General features: G+C 39.4%; 1 protein-coding gene across 3 annotated transcripts in view; it reads left to right on the top strand.

Moving 5' to 3' along the window:
• The window catches only part of DSP (desmoplakin), a 55,571-nt gene extending 44,743 nt beyond the window's left edge, over positions 1-10,828 (top strand). For 2 of the 3 annotated variants that reach the window (XM_027837632.1, XM_027837563.1), the window contains exons 19-24: positions 93-255; positions 583-666; positions 1,067-1,174; positions 1,826-1,924; positions 3,201-5,495; positions 6,810-10,828. In XM_027837632.1, coding sequence (XP_027693433.1) covers positions 93-255; positions 583-666; positions 1,067-1,174; positions 1,826-1,924; positions 3,201-5,495; positions 6,810-10,028 — 5,968 coding nt within the window. In that variant the 3' untranslated portion in view covers positions 10,029-10,828. The remainder of the gene's footprint in view (positions 1-92; positions 256-582; positions 667-1,066; positions 1,175-1,825; positions 1,925-3,200; positions 5,496-6,809) is intronic. The other variant, XM_027837698.1, reaches the window with a different exon arrangement.
• The last annotated feature ends 6,910 nt before the right edge of the window (positions 10,829-17,738 follow it).

Below are 17,738 nucleotides of genomic sequence, written 5' to 3'. Positions count from 1 at the left end.
TAATTATCTTACTCAAAAGTTATTGGAATCACAAGTTAAGAGCCATTTTAATGAAGAAGTCTTAATAATTTCATTATTTCTCTTATGAACAGATTATGGGATTTAGAAAAACAAATTAAGCAGCTGAGAAATTACCGTGATAATTATCAAGCATTCTGCAAATGGATCTATGATGCCAAACGTCGCCAGGATTCTTTGGAATCCGTGAAGTTTGGAGATTCCAGTACAGTTATGAAATATTTGAATGAACAAAAGGTATAAGCCATTTTTATGTAATAGTTTTAAACAGTAATCTGTTCTGACAGGAATTAGGGTTCAGGGTATTTATTTTCTGTGGTTTGAAATATTAAACCTTCAGTATTTTTTAACATAATTAAAGAATCTTCAGGGCAAAATCAGTTGAAATAACTGCAAAGACATGCAAATATCTGTTGTGAAAAACGTTTCTTCACCTACATCCTGTAATTCTGAAAAGGCTGACTATTAAGAATGAGCCTGAATATCCTTGACTACTAATTAGGGAGGCTGAAGGATGATGACATCTGTTTCAAAATTGCCTTATAAATTACATTTCTTTTATAGAATTTGCACAATGAAATATCTGGTAAACGAGACAAATCAGAAGAAGTACAGAAGATTGCAGAACTCTGTTCAAATTCCATTAAGGTATGTTGTTCTTTATGACCATATTAATATTTCACTAAGAATGTTACTCGTGTTACATTTACCTACATTTTTAACATATATAAGCTTCTTAGGGTAGAGATTGTGGCTCTTATTCCTTATAGTAGAGAGAAAATGATAAATGTTTATTAATAAATTTGAATACATCCTCAGTTTCCTTGGGAATAATTCAATTTTATTTTGTACATTTTAGGGTGGATATGTACTACTTATGAGAAAGCAATGTCATATCACATATTTACATGCTTAGGACCTCCTATGGCCTCTGTTTTACATTTATTCCTAGGGATGCAAATTGCTAAGGAAATTTAGACCCAAATTACTTTTCTGAGATCTTTTAGGAATTTATTTTTCTTAACTTCTTCTTTTTTTTTTTTTCCAGGATTATGAACTTCAGCTTGCATCATACACCTCAGGACTGGAAACTCTGCTCAATATACCTATAAAGAGAACTATGGTTCAGTCCCCTTCAGGGGTCATCCTGCAAGAGGTCTATAATAATCTTTAAAATTTATTACATTAAATTGGGGAGTATGTTATAAACAACATGGTGCATTTGTTCCTCTTCACAATCCTTAACTCCTCTAATGGAAACCCTTTTTATATAAAGTATTTCAGTTAAGTTTGAATCTGTCATTCATAATATTGCAGTCTGAAAAAATGTATTTAAATTGGGGTGGTTGAAAAGAGTTTTGAGTAGTCTCCACAGGTAATTTATAAGAAATGATAACTGAATTGAATCTCTCTTCGAGAAAATCTTAAAGAACATACATCTGAAATAGGATAGCCAAGGGGTTCTTGTGCCATAAACCACTTTGGCAGAACTAGTGAAGGCCAGGGACCCTATCTTAGAATAATATTGTTAAATGCATAAAATGAAATACATAGGATTAGAAAAGAAATTAATTATATTAAGATACAGTTCATGGATCTCAGGTTAAGAACCCCTGGTTTAGTGGAAGCTACCTAGAGGTATAGGGTTATATTACTTGACCTTTTGCTACAACTCTGGACTTTTGTACCACTATGCTTACTATTCTAAAAACTAAAATATATTATTATTTCAGAAGACATAATGATAAACTTTTTTGTAAGGCTCTTTGGAAGATGATGTTTCATTTTTTATTTTTCCCCTCTTAAGGCTGCAGAAATTCATGCTCGGTACATAGAGCTACTTACAAGATCTGGAGACTATTACAGATTCCTAAGTGAAATGTTGAAGAGTTTAGATGACCTGAAGGTAATTTGTTTGGGTGACTTCTTTTAATATAAATAACAAAACACAGGAGAACTTTGTTATAATTGCCCCTCTATTACATAGAATTGGATAAGACATGAATAAAGTTTTATGTCTTTATCAAATGTAACCATATATGTAAAAAGTTTGACAAAATTCATTTCACCTGTTAGGCAGATGGTAATCTTGTGCTCTAATACCAGGGTTATGAAGGACATTCCATTTGTTATTCCTAGCCGAATTTTGGTGACTGAAAATGCCATTAAGACAGATTTTTAAAAACATTTGACTAAGGACATTTATTGATCTCTTTCTTTTAAATTTGTAGTCAGTATGCAGTAGACTGATAAAATTCTTCATATTGAGAGTACAATACATTTTCTTTATTGCTAGTGTTTCTGTCTGCAGTGGTAAAGGACGTTTCTCCTCCTCAGGAACTACCTTTCCCAATTCACGGGTCTACAGCTGGATAGCTTTGAAAGTTACATCCTGAGTTTCTTATATGCTTAAGGGAAGAGCAAGCATTACCTGAGGGACATGTATAGTCTCACGAGCAATCCTTGAGTTCTGTTTGGTTCTGTATTTGGAGATGTTAATTTGTTTGTAAGCTTCATGAGGTCAGAGATTGACTTTTGTCTTTTTATGTATTCCCAGTGCCTGGCATGTAGTAGGCACTTAACAGATGTTTATTGATTGACTGCTAAGTTCAAGATTTAAAAAGAATAAATTCACAATCTCCCCCAAATAAATAAACAAAAATTTGCTTACCTAAAGTGTGACCAATAGTTAGTAGAGAAATATACATATAAAACAAAGAAACAATTTTCAAATATCCTCCTTATTTTACAATTGCGCTTTTAAAAAAAGATGAATGATTAAAGTTCAAAACAAGAAAAATTTTACAACGTCAGATATTGTATATAGCTGTTCCCTGTCTACTTTATTTATGCAGATCTGGGATTTTATTGGTATATGGAGCTCCTAGTGAGGAAACTTCCTCATCCAAAGCAGATCAGCTAATTTTCAGTAATTTATGACCTGAGAGAGTTGTCAGGAGTCCATAAGAAGTAAATTGACTTGCCAAGATCCCATAGTTAGTAGGTGTCAGAGGTGAGACTTGAATCCTGGTCTTCTTGACTCTGAGGGCAGCTCCTTAACTACTCTAACATGATGTGCATATGCACACATATATATATATATACACACACAGAACAAGATATTTAAATCTTGTGTTAGGAATGCAGTTATTTAAACATGTTTTGTACTTTCAATCCAACAGCTGAAAAACACCAAAATTGAAGTTTTAGAAGAAGAACTTCGTCTTGCCAGAGATGCCAATTCTGAAAACTGTAACAAGAACAAATTCTTGGATCAGAACCTGCAGAAATACCAAGCAGAGTGCTCCCAATTCAGAGCGAAACTTGTGAGCCTAGAGGAGCTAAAGAGACAAGCCGAGCTGGATGGAAAATCAGCTAAACAAAACCTAGATAAGTGCTATGGGCAGATAAAAGAGCTCAATGAGAAAATCACAAGACTCACTTATGAAATTGAAGATGAAAAGAGGAAAAGAAAGTCTGTGGAGGACAGATTTGACCAACAGAAGAATGACTATGACCAGCTGCAGAAAGCAAGGCAGTGCGAAAAGGAAAACCTTGGGTGGCAAAGATTAGAATCTGAAAAGGCCATCAAGGAGAAGGAGTACGAGATAGAAAGGTTGAGGGTTCTTCTTCAAGAGGAGGGCGCCCGGAAGAGGGAATATGAAAATGAGCTGGCAAAGGTAAGAAACCACTATAATGAGGAGATGAGTAATTTAAGGAACAAGTATGAGACAGAAATTAATATTACGAAGACCACAATCAAGGAAATATCCATGCAAAAGGAGGATGATACCAAAGGTCTCAGAAGCCAGATTGATCGACTCTCGAGAGAAAACCGAGATCTGAAAGATGAAATTGTCAGACTGAATGACAGCATCTTGCAGACCACAGAGCAGCGGAGACGGGCTGAAGAAAATGCTATTCAGCAAAAAGCTTGTGGGTCCGAGATTATGCAAAAAAAGCAGCAACTAGAGATCGAGCTTAAACAAGTGATTCAGCAGCGCTCAGAGGACAATGCCAGGCACAAGCAGTCTCTCGAGGAGGCTGCAAAGACTATTCAGGATAAAAACAAAGAGATAGAAAGACTCAAAGTTGAGTATCAGGAGGAGGCTAAGCGCCGCTGGGACTATGAGAATGAGCTAGGTAAGGTAAGAAACAATTATGATGAGGAAATTATTAGCTTGAAGAACCAGTTTGAAACAGAGATAAATATCACCAAGACCACACTCCACCAGCTTACCAAGCAAAAAGAAGAGGACACCAGTGGCTATCGAACTCAGATAGATGATCTAACCAGAGAAAACAGGAGTTTATCAGAGGAAGTTAAGAGACTGAAGAACACTTTAGCTCAGACCACAGAGAATCTTAGGAGGGTGGAAGAAAATGTCCAGCAGCAGAAGGCGACTGGCACTGAGATCACTCAGAGGAAACAGCAGCTGGAGTTTGAGCTGAAACAGGTCACTCAAATGCGCTCAGAAGAGAGCATAAGATATAAGCAGTCGCTTGATGATGCTGCCAAAACCATTCAGGATAAAAACAAAGAACTTGAAAGACTCAAAAAACTGATAGAAACTGAAACAAACCAGAGAAAATGTCTGGAGGATGAAAACGCAAAATTACAAAGAACCCAGTACGATCTGCAGAAAGCAAACAGTAATGCCACAGAGACAATAAGCAAACTGAAGGTTCATGAACAAGAGCTGACACGCCTGAAAATTGACTACGAAAGAATTTCTCAGGAGAGAACAATAAAGGACCAAGATATTTCACGGTTCCAAAGTTCTCTAAAAGAGCTCCAATTCCAAAAACAGAAAGTAGAAGATGAATTGAACAGGCTGAAGAAAACCTCTTCTGATGAGTATTCTAAGAGGAAGAAGCTAGAAGATGAATTGGAGTCCATGCGGAGATCCTTGAAAGAGCAAGCTATCAAAATCACCAACCTGACCCAGCAGCTGGAGCAAGCATCCATTAGCAAGAAGAGAAGTGAGGACGACCTCAGACAGCAAAGAGATGTGTTAGACGGGCATGTGAGAGAGAAGCAGAGAACTCAAGACGAGCTGAGGAAACTGGCATCCGAGGTTGAAACCCTGAGGAGGCAACTGGTCCAGGAACAAGAGAATGTTAAACAGGTTCACCTGAGAAATGAGCACTTCCAGAAGGCAATCGAAGACAAGAGCAGGAGTCTGAATGAAAGTAAGATAGAAATAGAGAGGCTACAGTGTCTCACGGAGAACCTGACCAAAGAACATTTGATGCTAGAGGAAGAGTTACGGAACCTGAGACTGGAATATGATGATCTACGAAGAGGAAGGAGTGAAGCTGATAGTGAGAAAAATGCTACTATCTCTGACCTAAGAAGCCAACTACAGATCAGCAACAACCGAACCTTGGAACTACAGGGGCTGATTAATGATTTACAGAGAGAAAGGGAAAATTTGAGACAGGAAATTGAAAAATTCCAAAAGCAGGCTATAGAGGTATTATTCACAAATATTTGATCATAGCTTTGCTCTTTCTCAAATAATTAACTCACATTGTCTTCTAACCTTAATTAGTCTTTTGCTATTCCAACTAACTAATTATACTTACTTGCTATGTGTCTACTAAAGCATGACCATCTATCATAACCCAGAAAACTGCTTGACAAGAACTTTTGGTGCTATTTGTCCTTATGCCCTGACCCTTAGCCAAAATTTAATATGTGTATAACCTGCGTGTAACTCTTTGGAGTCCTCCAGAGCAGGTGGGACGTTTGGGATAATTTCCTATGAAGGCAGGACTGTGTCTGTCTTGCTTTGTGTACTAGAGGGTAGACCAGCAGTGGGAAACCTGAGGCCTCAGGGCCACATGTGGCCTTCTAGGTCCTCGGGTGTGGCCTTTTGGCTGAGTCCAAGTTTTACAGAACAAATCCTTTTATTAAGAGGATCTGTTCTGTGAAGTTTGGATTCAGTCAAAGGGCCCCATTTGAGGACCTAGAGGGCCACGTGTGGCCTTGAGGTCGCAGGTTCCCCACCCCTGTACTAGACAATACCTTTATTTGAATATAGGTTTTATATGTATAAATATATATATATGTATATATGTTTAGAGGGATCTTTAACACATATCTGTGTAATTTCAAATTTGCTTGAATTACAAATTATCCACTCAACAAAGCTGTTTTCTATGCAGGTTATCTTTTTTCCTTTTCTTGCTTATTGATTACTCTTTTCTTTTCACCGTTCTCAGCATGTTGCTTCTTTGCATGTCAGTTTTAGTGTTCCTGGGTTTGTTTTTGGGTTCAATTTCCTTTAACACCTAATTTTTAAAACTTCTAATATATTTGACTGCTATAGACAATATTTGTGTGGGAGTAGAACTGTGTCTATATCAGTGGAAGTATGTATATACCCATGTATATGACAATGTACAAATACCAAATATTTACATTGCTATATTAAATATTTTAGTGTAAGCATAATAGGTATGATCAGCTTTAACAAGACCGGAATTCCTTTAAACTCACATAAGAGATAAATGTAAGGTAGTTAGGGTTGCAACTTCCTCATTTCCTTTGAGGAGATAAGAGTGGTGAGTATGAAGCAATAGATGTTGGGTGGCAATGGAATAAACTTAAAAAAAAAAAAAACCAAATGTGTAGAATGACACATTTGCAAAAAGTAAGATGAGGACACAGATTGGAAGGGAAAGGGTGCGCACACATAAAGTGAAAATGTTAGCACCAAAGAGGTTTAATTATGAGAAATATAATCAATACTGTCCTTTCATTTATTTTTATTTTTTAATTTTAGGCATCTAATAGGATTCATGAATCCAAGAATCAATGCAGTCAAGTTGTGCAAGAAAGAGAGAGCCTGCTGGTAAAAATCAAAGTCCTGGAACAAGACAAGGCAAGGTTGCAAAGGCTAGAAGATGACCTGAATCGTGCAAAAGCCACATTGGAGTCAGAGATTAGGGTGAAACAGCGACTGGAGAGTGAGAAACAGCAAATTCAGAATGACTTAAATCAGTGGAAAAGTCAGTATTCCCGCAAGGAAGAGGCTATTAGGAAGATTGAATCTGAAAGAGAAAAGAGTGAAAGAGAGAAGAGCTGCCTTAGGAGCGAGATTGAAAGGTTGCAAGCAGAGATCAAGAGGATTGAGGACAGGTGCAGGCGAAAGCTGGAGGACTCCACCAGGGAAACACAGTCACAGATGGAATCGGAACGTTGTCGAATGCAGAGAGAGATTGACAAACTCAAGCAGCGTCCATATGGATCTCATAGGGAGACTCAGACTGAAGACCAATGGTCCATTGACCCCTCAAAACTGATGTTTGATGGGCTGAGGAAAAAGGTGACTGCCATGCAACTCTACGAATGTCAATTGATAGACAAAACCACTTTGGACAAACTGTTGAGGGGGAAAAAGTCAGTAGAAGAAGTTGCTTCTGAAATCCAACCTTTCCTTCGTGGAGCAGGTGCTATCGCTGGGGCTTCTGCTTCCCCTAAAGAAAAGTACTCTTTGGTGGAGGCCAAGAGGAAGAAATTTATTACTCCAGAATCCACAGTAATGCTCCTGGAGGCCCAGGCAGCTACAGGAGGTGTGATTGACCCCCATAGGAATGAGAAGCTGACTGTTGACAGTGCCATTGCTCGGGACCTCATTGACTTTGATGACCGGCAGCAGATCTATACTGCGGAAAAGGCTGTCACTGGCTTTGACGATCCATTTTCAGGCAAGACAGTATCCGTTTCTGAGGCCATCAAGAAAAATCTGATTGACAGAGAAACAGGAATGCGTCTATTAGAGGCTCAGATTGCCTCAGGGGGTGTGATAGACCCCGTTAACAGTGTCTTTTTGCCGAAAGATGTTGCTTTGTCCCGTGGGCTAATTGACCGAGACTTGTATAGGTCCCTTAATGATCCCCGAGACAGTCAGAAGAACTTTGTGGACCCCATCAACAAAAAGAAGGTCAGCTACATGCAGCTGAGAGAAAGATGTAGAATTGAACCACACACTGGCTTGCTTTTACTAGTAGTACAGAAGAGGAGTATGTCATTCCAAGGAATCAGGCAACCTGTCACAGTCACTGAACTGGTGGATTCTGGAATTTTGCGGCCGTCCACTGTAAATGAACTCGAATCAGGCCAGATTTCCTATGATGAGGTTGGTGAGAGAATTAAGGATTTCCTCCAGGGTTCCAGCTGTATAGCAGGCATCTATAATGAGACCACAAAACAAAAGCTTGGCATTTATGAGGCCATGAAAATTGGTTTGGTCAGACCTGGTACTGCCCTTGAACTTCTAGAAGCTCAAGCAGCCACTGGTTTTATTGTGGATCCTGTCAGCAACCTCAGGCTACCAGTGGAAGAAGCCTATAAACGAGGGTTAGTAGGCATTGAATTTAAAGAGAAACTCCTGTCAGCTGAACGGGCTGTTACTGGGTATAAAGATCCAGAAACAGGAAACATCATTTCCTTGTTCCAAGCCATGAACAAAGAGCTTATTGAGAAGGGTCATGGAATTCGATTATTGGAGGCTCAGATTGCAACAGGTGGAATCATTGACCCAAAAGAGAGCCATCGTTTACCAGTTGACATAGCCTACAAAAGGGGTTATTTTAATGAAGAGTTAAGTGAAATCTTGTCAGACCCCAGTGATGACACAAAGGGATTTTTTGATCCAAATACAGAAGAAAATCTCACCTACTTGCAACTGAAAGAAAGATGCATGAAGGATGAGGAAACAGGACTCTGTCTTTTGCCCTTAAAGGAGAAGAAGAAACCAATACAGACATCACAAAAGAATACACTCAGGAAACGCAGAGTGGTCATAGTAGATCCAGAAACCAACAAGGAAATGTCTGTTCAAGAGGCTTACAAGAAGGGTCTTATTGATTATGACACTTTCGTAGAACTCTGTGAGCAAGAGTGTGAATGGGAAGAAATAACCATCACTGGATCAGATGGGTCCACCAGGGTGGTCCTAGTTGACAGGAAAACAGGCAGTCAGTATGATATTCAAGATGCTATTGATAAAGGCCTTGTTGACAGAAAATTTTTTGATCAATACCGCTCTGGCAGCCTTAGCCTCACTCAGTTTGCTGATATGATTTCCTTAAAAAATGGTAGCAGCAATATTGGCAGTGGTAGTGGTGGAGATGAAGTTTTCAGTAGTTCTCGACATGAATCTGTAAGCAAGACCTCCAGCATTTCCACCATCCGAAACTTAACTATCCGGAGCAGCTCTTGGTCTGACACCTTAGAGGAGACAAGCCCCATTGCAGCCATCTTTGACACAGAAAACTTGGAGAAAATTTCAATCACAGAAGGTATAGAGAGAGGGATTGTAGATAGCATCACAGGTCAGAGGCTGCTGGAAGCTCAAGCCTGTACAGGAGGCATCATCAATCCCACCACAGGTCAGAAGCTTTCGCTTCAAGATGCCGTCTCCCAGGGCCTCATTGACCAAGATATGGCAACCAGGCTGAAGCCAGCACAGAAAGCATTTATTGGCTTTGAAGGTGTGAAGGGGAAGAAGAAGATGTCAGCGGCAGAAGCAGTTAAGGAGAAATGGCTCCCCTATGAAGCGGGTCAGCGCTTCCTGGAATTCCAGTACCTCACTGGAGGCCTCGTTGACCCAGAGGTTCATGGAAGGATAAGTTCTGAAGAGGCTATCAGAAAAGGGTTGATCGACGGCCGAGCAGCTCAGAAGCTTCACGACACTAGCAACTATGCCAAGATCTTGACCTGCCCCAAAACCAAACTGAAAATATCCTACAAAGATGCTATAAATCGATCCATGGTGGAGGATATCACTGGGTTACGTCTGCTGGAAGCAGCTTCAGTTTCATCCAAGGGTTTGCCAAGCCCATATAACGTATCTTCTGCTCCAGGGTCCCGTTCAGGGTCTCGATCTGGATCTCGCTCTGGCTCACGTAGTGGATCCAGGAGAGGAAGCTTTGATGCATCTGGGAATTCATCATACTCTTATTCCTACACATTCAGCAGTAGCTCCATTGGGCATTAGTGATCAGTTGGCAGGAGTTGGTAGATCTTAGATTGTATGAACCTACACTTTTATTAAATAAAAAGTTAAATAAAAAAAAAGAAAACATTTTTAGTGGTGATAACATAGTTTACTCTTAGGGTGATGGCCTACTAGAAGATGAAGCCATGTTTAAAATCAAATAGCAAAGCCATTTCTGGCTATTTATCTTCTCAGCTCATCTCAAATGAATATAATTTGCTTTGGGTATACTCTGTATGTAGTAGTAGCAATCATTTGTAAGAATATCACAAATTATGAGGTTAGAGTTATTTTTTCTCTTGTTTCCCATTTAGAGTTTTGAGTAATTCTTTCTGAAAAAGGTTTTGTTGTTGTTGCAGATACCTTACACTGCTACTCATCTTGGGAATAAAAAATTAAGTTGATAAGAGTTTTCAGATCACAGTTTATTCTGTTGCTTATCTAAATTTTTTTTCAATTTATTGTGTTACAGCCCCCAACTTGAATGTAGATTCACAACTGCAAAGTGAACAAATTAACAAACAAATAAATAGCCCAAGCACTGTGGAATGCGTTTTGTATTTTAGTTTTTCAGCATGGGCTCTGACCTAAAATGAAATATTTGGAGTTTTTTGTCACATGCATTTGGGTGTACTTTAATGTACTTGTTTGCTACAGCTGTAACTCGACAGGAAGTGCATGATTCTCAGTAGCCTTTCCTTTTTGTTACCTCACCTGAAATCTGTTAATCTTGTCTTTTTCTTTGTAATCTTAAAAAGGGGTCTTCAGCAAGTTTAGCAATAAACTTTTAAACTTTTAAAGTGTTTTGTGTTTTCATTTAAAAAACTGATTGTATGCCTGAGGAGAATTAGAGGTAGCTTTTTGATCACTTAAAATATATCTAAAAGTGGGCCATAAAAAAAATGATCAGCGATTTCTGTTTTTATGTTTCTCTCAGAAAACTGACCTTTTGGAGTCTAGCTGTTGAAGCACACATAGTAAAATTTCACGACCAGGTGATTTTTTTTTCAAGGCTAATGTTAAAAGGAAGAAGTATTTATTGAACACCTGCTATGTGCCAGGCATTGCACTTACATGCTTTATTGATGCTCTTAACAATCCAGTGAAGTAAGTGCTCTATTTTCTACACTTTACAGTTGAGGAAACTGAGGGAGTCAAAAGGGTAAGTGACTTGCTCAGGGTCACACAACTACTATGTGTTTGAAGCTGAATTTGAACTTGAATCTTCCTTGACTCTAGCCTAGCACTCTGTCCCTGTGCCATCTAGCTGCCTCAGGAAAAAATAAACTTGCTAGAGATGGTAGGGAGGAAAGAGGATGAGTATTTAGAAGTCTTTTAGTGCTCTTTTATTGCAGATTTTTTCAGTGAGAAGAGAATTTATTTTAAAAAGTGAGTTGTTGTTGAATAACAATACTTCATAGTAATAAGCATTTTCTGAGAAGTTTAAGACATTTTCTAAATTATGTACTAAGTCATTTTTCAGAATATCTATTTTAGATGTCTGAGTTTCTGCTTTTGTTTTTGTTATGATCCATTTGTGATGTAGGACAATGATTTTCAAACTTTTTAGTCTCAGCACCCCTTTATACTCTTAAAAACTGAGGAACCCTGACCTCCAAAGAGCTTTTGTTTAGGTGGATTATGGATCTATTAATATTTGCTACATTAGAAATTAAAACATCTTGTTTTGTGAAAATTTTGATCTCCTAGTATCTGGACTACACTTTGAGAACTACTTTGAGAACTTCTCTCAACTCAATTTAAATTTAGGAAAATTGAGGGAGAGTTTCTTGATCATATCAGAAGCAAGTAGAGTGACTGGAAAACTTTATTTTTTCCAGTTGTCTGGTAAAAAAATGCCAAGTATAGTATTACATTTTAAATCACAGGCAATTATGAAGGGACTCTGCATGAGTAAGGAAGGCATGAGTTAATATCAAGAATTAACCAGCAAACATTTATTAAGAACCTGCTATGTTCCAGGCATTGAATTAGGCACTGGGAATACAAAAACAAAAATGAAACCCCCTACCCTCAACACGCTTACATTCAGTCAGAGGAGACTATACACATAAACAAGGATATATAAGAGTCATACAAAGCAGATAGCAGATGTTCATGAATAGGATGATGCTAGCAGCTGAGGGGAGTTATTCTAGGCTAAAGAGATCAAGTTGTATATGTGTAATGAAAAATCCTTTTGAAAAATCACTCCACCTGGTTGGACTGTTTTAGGTCTCTTCAATTTGCATTGCCTACTTAGAGGTTTGGATTGGTTTTTACTTAAACTAGCTGGCAGGGAAAAAAAATTGCTTCTCTCCCACACCCCCCAAGTTGACACCAATCTGAATCTGACCTCTCCTGGGCAAGTAATCATTGGTAACTTGTATTATAATTATGTGTGTTCATAGGATCATAGATTTTGAGTTGTAAGAACCTTGACAGGTCATTTAGTCTAGTGGGGTCAAGACTAAATCCTTGCAGGCCCACATTTACTCAGGAAAAAAACCACACTATCTATGTTCTATTGTATTTTTATTGATTTAGTTAAATATTTCCCAATTACATTTTAATATGTTTGAACAGCACTGAGAAGAGTTCAGCTTCCCTGTTTGATGCCTCCAACTAGACTCTAGTCTAATCTTTAATTTTATAAATGGGGAAGCTGAGATGCATAAAGATACAATGATTTACCCACGGTCTCAGGTGCAAGTAACAAGACTGGGATATGAACCAAGAACCTCTGACTGCCAATCTCTGCTTTTTTTTAATTAAGCCCTATTATCTGTTTTACTAAAAGATAAACTCCTTGAAGGCAGGCATTGTCTTTAAAATTTTTTTTGCATCACCAGCACATTGCACCTACGAGATACAGAGCTTAAGCTTTTGGTAAATTTACCAAGTGGAATGGATTATAGCCATTGAATCCTCTGCTGAAATTGGTTCTTTGACACACAAAAAATGAATGCATGAAAATTTACAAGCATCCACAAGGGCATCCATGTCCTTGGACTCATGCCATCTCCCAAATCAGGTCTAGAGGAGAGTGAAGAAAAGGGTGAAGACCCCCAACACTGGCTACAAAAATGTCTGGCATTTATGCAACACATTTATACTTTTCAAAATACTTTCACATCCACAATCACATTTAAATTTTTTGAAGGGGGTGATTTCACTAGTGCTCAAGCTCCTCATGAAGAACTTGCTGCACTAATGCAGACTGGCACCTTTGCTGCAATTCACTTTTTGAGAGCTGCTTGGAGTCCTGAGATAGTCGGGGAGGGACCTGCCAGTTTCAAGGCTGCATCTCTAAAGGGCTTGCTTCTCAGGACAAGGCTAAGGGCACTGGGCTGAGGCAATGGATCCTGGGTTTTCTCCATCAGGGTCTGAGGGAAGATGGTGGTGGAGGGGGTGGAGGTTTGATTTGCCTGGAACATGCTGCTTCCTGTCCCTGCTTCAGCCTGCCTTGCTGCCTCAGCTAGGCTGGCTTTCCTGCCCTGTGGGGAGCAGCTGGTAGGTAGTGGGTAGGGATGGGTGGCCCCTTCTCCACAAGAGTTTCTTCCCTGGATGATTGCTGGGAAGGCTGGGCTGGAAGCAGCCATAGTGGTTTGAGGCGGGAGGAGGTGCTGAGGAAGATAGGCCCTTTCTCCTCTCAGTGATATTTAGGGGGGCTGGACTGGAAGCAGGTTTGGGGGACCCTGCTATTCTTAAGGCTCTTGGGTTCAAAGTCCTAGGACAGCTCCATCAGGGTCTGAGGGGAGATGGTGGTCAAAGTGGTGGTGGCAGTTTGTCTCACCTTGCCCATTGACTCTTCCATCTCTCCCTCAGTGCAGGTTAGCAGTTACAAGACCTGCATTTTAGCTCTGGTTCTGTCACTTACTAGCTATGAGAGCTTGAGCAAATAACTATCCCTCTTCGCAACTGTTTCCTCATGTAAAATAAAGGTGTTGGATTACATGAGGAAGGTCCCATACAGCTCTAAAATTATATAAAAAACAACTTCTGGAAATTCAGAAGTTCAACTGGTCCAAACCACCATCAGCAGCTCTACCCAATCACATCTTTAGCGCCATAACATAATATTAACATGATCATGCCACAAAGGACTATGGCAGTCAATGAATTAACAAGCCAACAAAAGTCTCCAATCAAACTGCACTGTGAGCCAGTTTCCATTCTTAGAAATCAGTAAAACCAAGTTAAAAAAAAAAATTCCAGCCTGCATCTCCACAGGGCTTGCTTCTCAGGATGAAGGTTAAGGGCACTGGGCTGGAAGCAATCAATCCTGGGCTTTCTTCATTGGAATCTGAGGGGAGACTGTGGTGAAGGGGGTGGAGGTTTGATTTGCCTGGAACATACTGCTTCCTGCCCATGTTTCAGCCTGCCTTGCTGCTTCAGCTAGGCTGGCTTTCCTACCCTGTGGGGCATCGTCAGGGAGCAGACTTTCTGTAAGTGGAGACAATATTTACTCATTCATAATATATACAAAATAATTACCAGATAATTTCAGGTTGGAGGCAATAGCAGGTGGAAGACGAGTTTAGTCCTAAGTAAGAGGATCAAAGGAAATGAAGAATTTTAAGGGGCAGAGGTGAGGAGGGCATATAATCCAGGCATAGGGTTCAGCCTATGCAAAAGCATGGAAGTCAGAGATGTATGACGAACTACAAGACGGTAGGTTTGGTTGGAACATAGACTTCATGGTGGGGAGTATACAACAAGCCTGGAAGGAGATGCTGGAGCTGAATTTTATATGATATACCAAATATAGGTGTTTTTATCTAGTCCTAAAAGTAACAGGAAACCACTAAGGTTTAATGACCAGGGGAATGACATAAGCAGACCTGTACCTTATATCGGATCACTTTGGCAGCTATGTGGAAGATGGATTGGAGAGGGGAGGAACTTGAGACAGGGAGATCAATTAGGACATTCTTATAATAGTTTTGGCAAGAGGTGAGAAGGGTTTTAACTAGGGAGTGGTGGCTATGTGACTGGAGAAAATAGGGATATGAGGTGTTATTTCAGTAAAATGGATAAGACTTATTAAACTATATGTGGGGTAAGGAAGACTGAGGAGTCAAGGATCATTCCAATGTTGCAAACCTGGGTGACTGAAAGAATCCTCAACCTTAACAACAACAACAACAAAAGAGTAGTTTGGAAAAAGGCTGGGTTTGGAGAGAAAAAAATGTCTTTTTGGACATGTTGAATTTGAAATGCCTATGGGACATCCAGTTAAAAAATTCTAAGAGGCAGTTGGCAATATAGGTCTGGAGCTCAGGAAAGAGAGGTATGGGTATATAAATTTGGAAATCATTTGCATAGAGATGATAAATGAGGTTATGGGAGCTATTAAGGTCACAAAGAGAAGAGGTCCAGCAATGATCCTTTAGTATTCCCATGTTAGGAGCCAGGTTTTGGATGATGATCTACTAAAGAACACTAAGAAGGAGTATTCAAACAGGTAGGAGAACCAAGAGAGAACAATGGTCCCAACTCTCAGAGTAGAGGGAATATACAGAAGAAGTGGTCACCAGTGTCAGTTCTACAGGTGAGAAAAGGGAAACAGAGGTTGAGACTTGCCCAATGTCGCAGAGGACAAGACTAGAACCTAAATCTTCTGACTCTCAGTTCTCAGCTCCCTATCCATGATATCCCTCAGGTTCTTGGAAGGAAATAAATTTTAAAAAGCCTTCTGAAATGCTCCATATTAAAAAAAAAATGAACAAGAATTTTTTCAGCTGGTAAGATATCAGAAGTAGATGTTCACCAAAGTCTTTAAAACTATATGCATATTCTGATGATAGACTGAAGTATGGAACTCAAGGAGACCTCAAGGGGTTAACTTGCCCAGTGTTCTGCCTTCAAACATATGAATTACTATGTGGTCTGTTCTCCTGAACCTTTCCCAGGCTAAATCTTGGACCTGGAGAGATTATGAAATATGTTTCCTGCCTCTCTTAGGGGTGGGGAAGTACTTCCAAAAGTACTCTACTACATTTTTCAAGATATTTGGGTGTTTTCATATAAATGCAACTAGAGATGAGTGATGCTATGGACATCATATAAATAAATGAAATTATACATAGGAGTTATTAGAAAAAAGGTAATATGTTAAAAGGGGCAGTTGGCTGGCAAAGTGGATAGACCGCTGGGCCTGGAGTTAGGAAGACTCATTTTCCTGAGTTCAAATCTGGCCTCAAAGATCAACTAGCTGTGTGACCCTGGGCAAGTCACTTAACCCTGTTTGCCTCAGTTTCTTCATCTGTAAAATAAGCTGGAGAAGGAAATGGCAAACCGCTTCAGTATCTTTGCCAAGAAAACCCCAAATGGGGTCATGAAGAGTCAGACATGACTGAAGTAACTAAACAACAACAAAATCTTTTAAAAGAGAACTGTTCATCTTAAGAGAAATCTTAGTATTTATATCTAATATCTTGGAGTATGTTCACTTAGCATGGAAACATACAGTGTTAAGACCTCAGTTGTGTTATAAAAATTAAGAATATTGTATACTTCTTTGAAGTCCTGAAACTTTCTTGAATAGGAGACAATAAAAATTGGGACTGTACTTAATTCCTCAAATAAGGCAGAGATAATTGGTAGCTAGCCCAACAGAAGTTTACTAAGAGTGGGAGGGCCTTGCTTACCACTGGCTAAACTAAAAGGGAATATCTTTTTATTACTTAAACCAAGAGAGGCTTCCCTTTCCTATGCCATTGAAAAGATCAAAAGAATGAGTTTTCAGGAGCAGCTTTTAGAAGACATTTTCTCCAAGGGCATGTTCCTATTGAAGATGTACTCTTTTCCCTCTGGCTGTAAAATTTTTTCAAACTTTAATTCATTATTAGTATAAAATGTGAATACTTTCCCCAGAATGGGTAGAAGAGAACAATTTGTTTAGATGACCATGAAGGCAGCTGAAGTAGGTGAAGTGAAGGGTTTAGAGCTTGGTCAGGCATCAAAGACACCAAGATAATCCACTACATCCCGGGTTATCACCAGTCATCTGGTCTTTTGTTCCAGCACTGGACTTCAATGACTCAGGATGAGAGAATGAGGCTGACAGCTTGTGCAACTCTGCCTCCCTTAAATCCAATTCACTTGCAAGTCAAGACATCACCTATGATGTCATTGGCCGAACAACAACAAGGACAAACAAACCCATACCTCTCTTTCCTGAGCTCCAGACCTATATTGCCAACTGCCTCTTAGAATTTTTTAACTGGATGTCCCGTAGGCATTTCAAATTCAACATGTCCAAAAAGACATTTTTTTCTCTCCAAACCCAGCCTTTTTCCAAACTACTCTTCTGATTTTGCAGGGGAAAGTTTACAGGTCAGAACCTCTTTCCAAGGAGAAGTGTGGCACGTAGCCCAACCTATGTCCGAGGCAGGGTTGGAAGGTCCCTGGAAGGACAGCTAATAAGCATTAGATAATGTTTCTTGAGGTCGGGGTGGTTTTTGTTTTCGTCCTCTATATCCCCTCCACCAACCCTTTTTGGTATCCTAGTACTTGGCACAGTGCTTTAAAGGCACCTAGTAAGTGCTTAATAAATACTTGCTGATTGATTTACTTAAGTGTGTTTCCCTGAGGTGAGAGGGAGTTGAGACTTTATATTGAGAGACTTGTGAGCCCATAAGATTTTAGACACCAGAGAGCAGTTTGAGAAAGAAGGTGTGACCTTAGGAATGATTAACAGGAGTT

This window comes from Vombatus ursinus, unplaced genomic scaffold (assembly GCF_900497805.2).
Source record: "Vombatus ursinus unplaced genomic scaffold, bare-nosed wombat genome assembly UNPS02000577.1, whole genome shotgun sequence".
Classification (NCBI taxonomy): domain Eukaryota; kingdom Metazoa; phylum Chordata; class Mammalia; order Diprotodontia; family Vombatidae; genus Vombatus; species Vombatus ursinus.
This window is presented reverse-complemented; position numbering and strand designations above follow the sequence as displayed.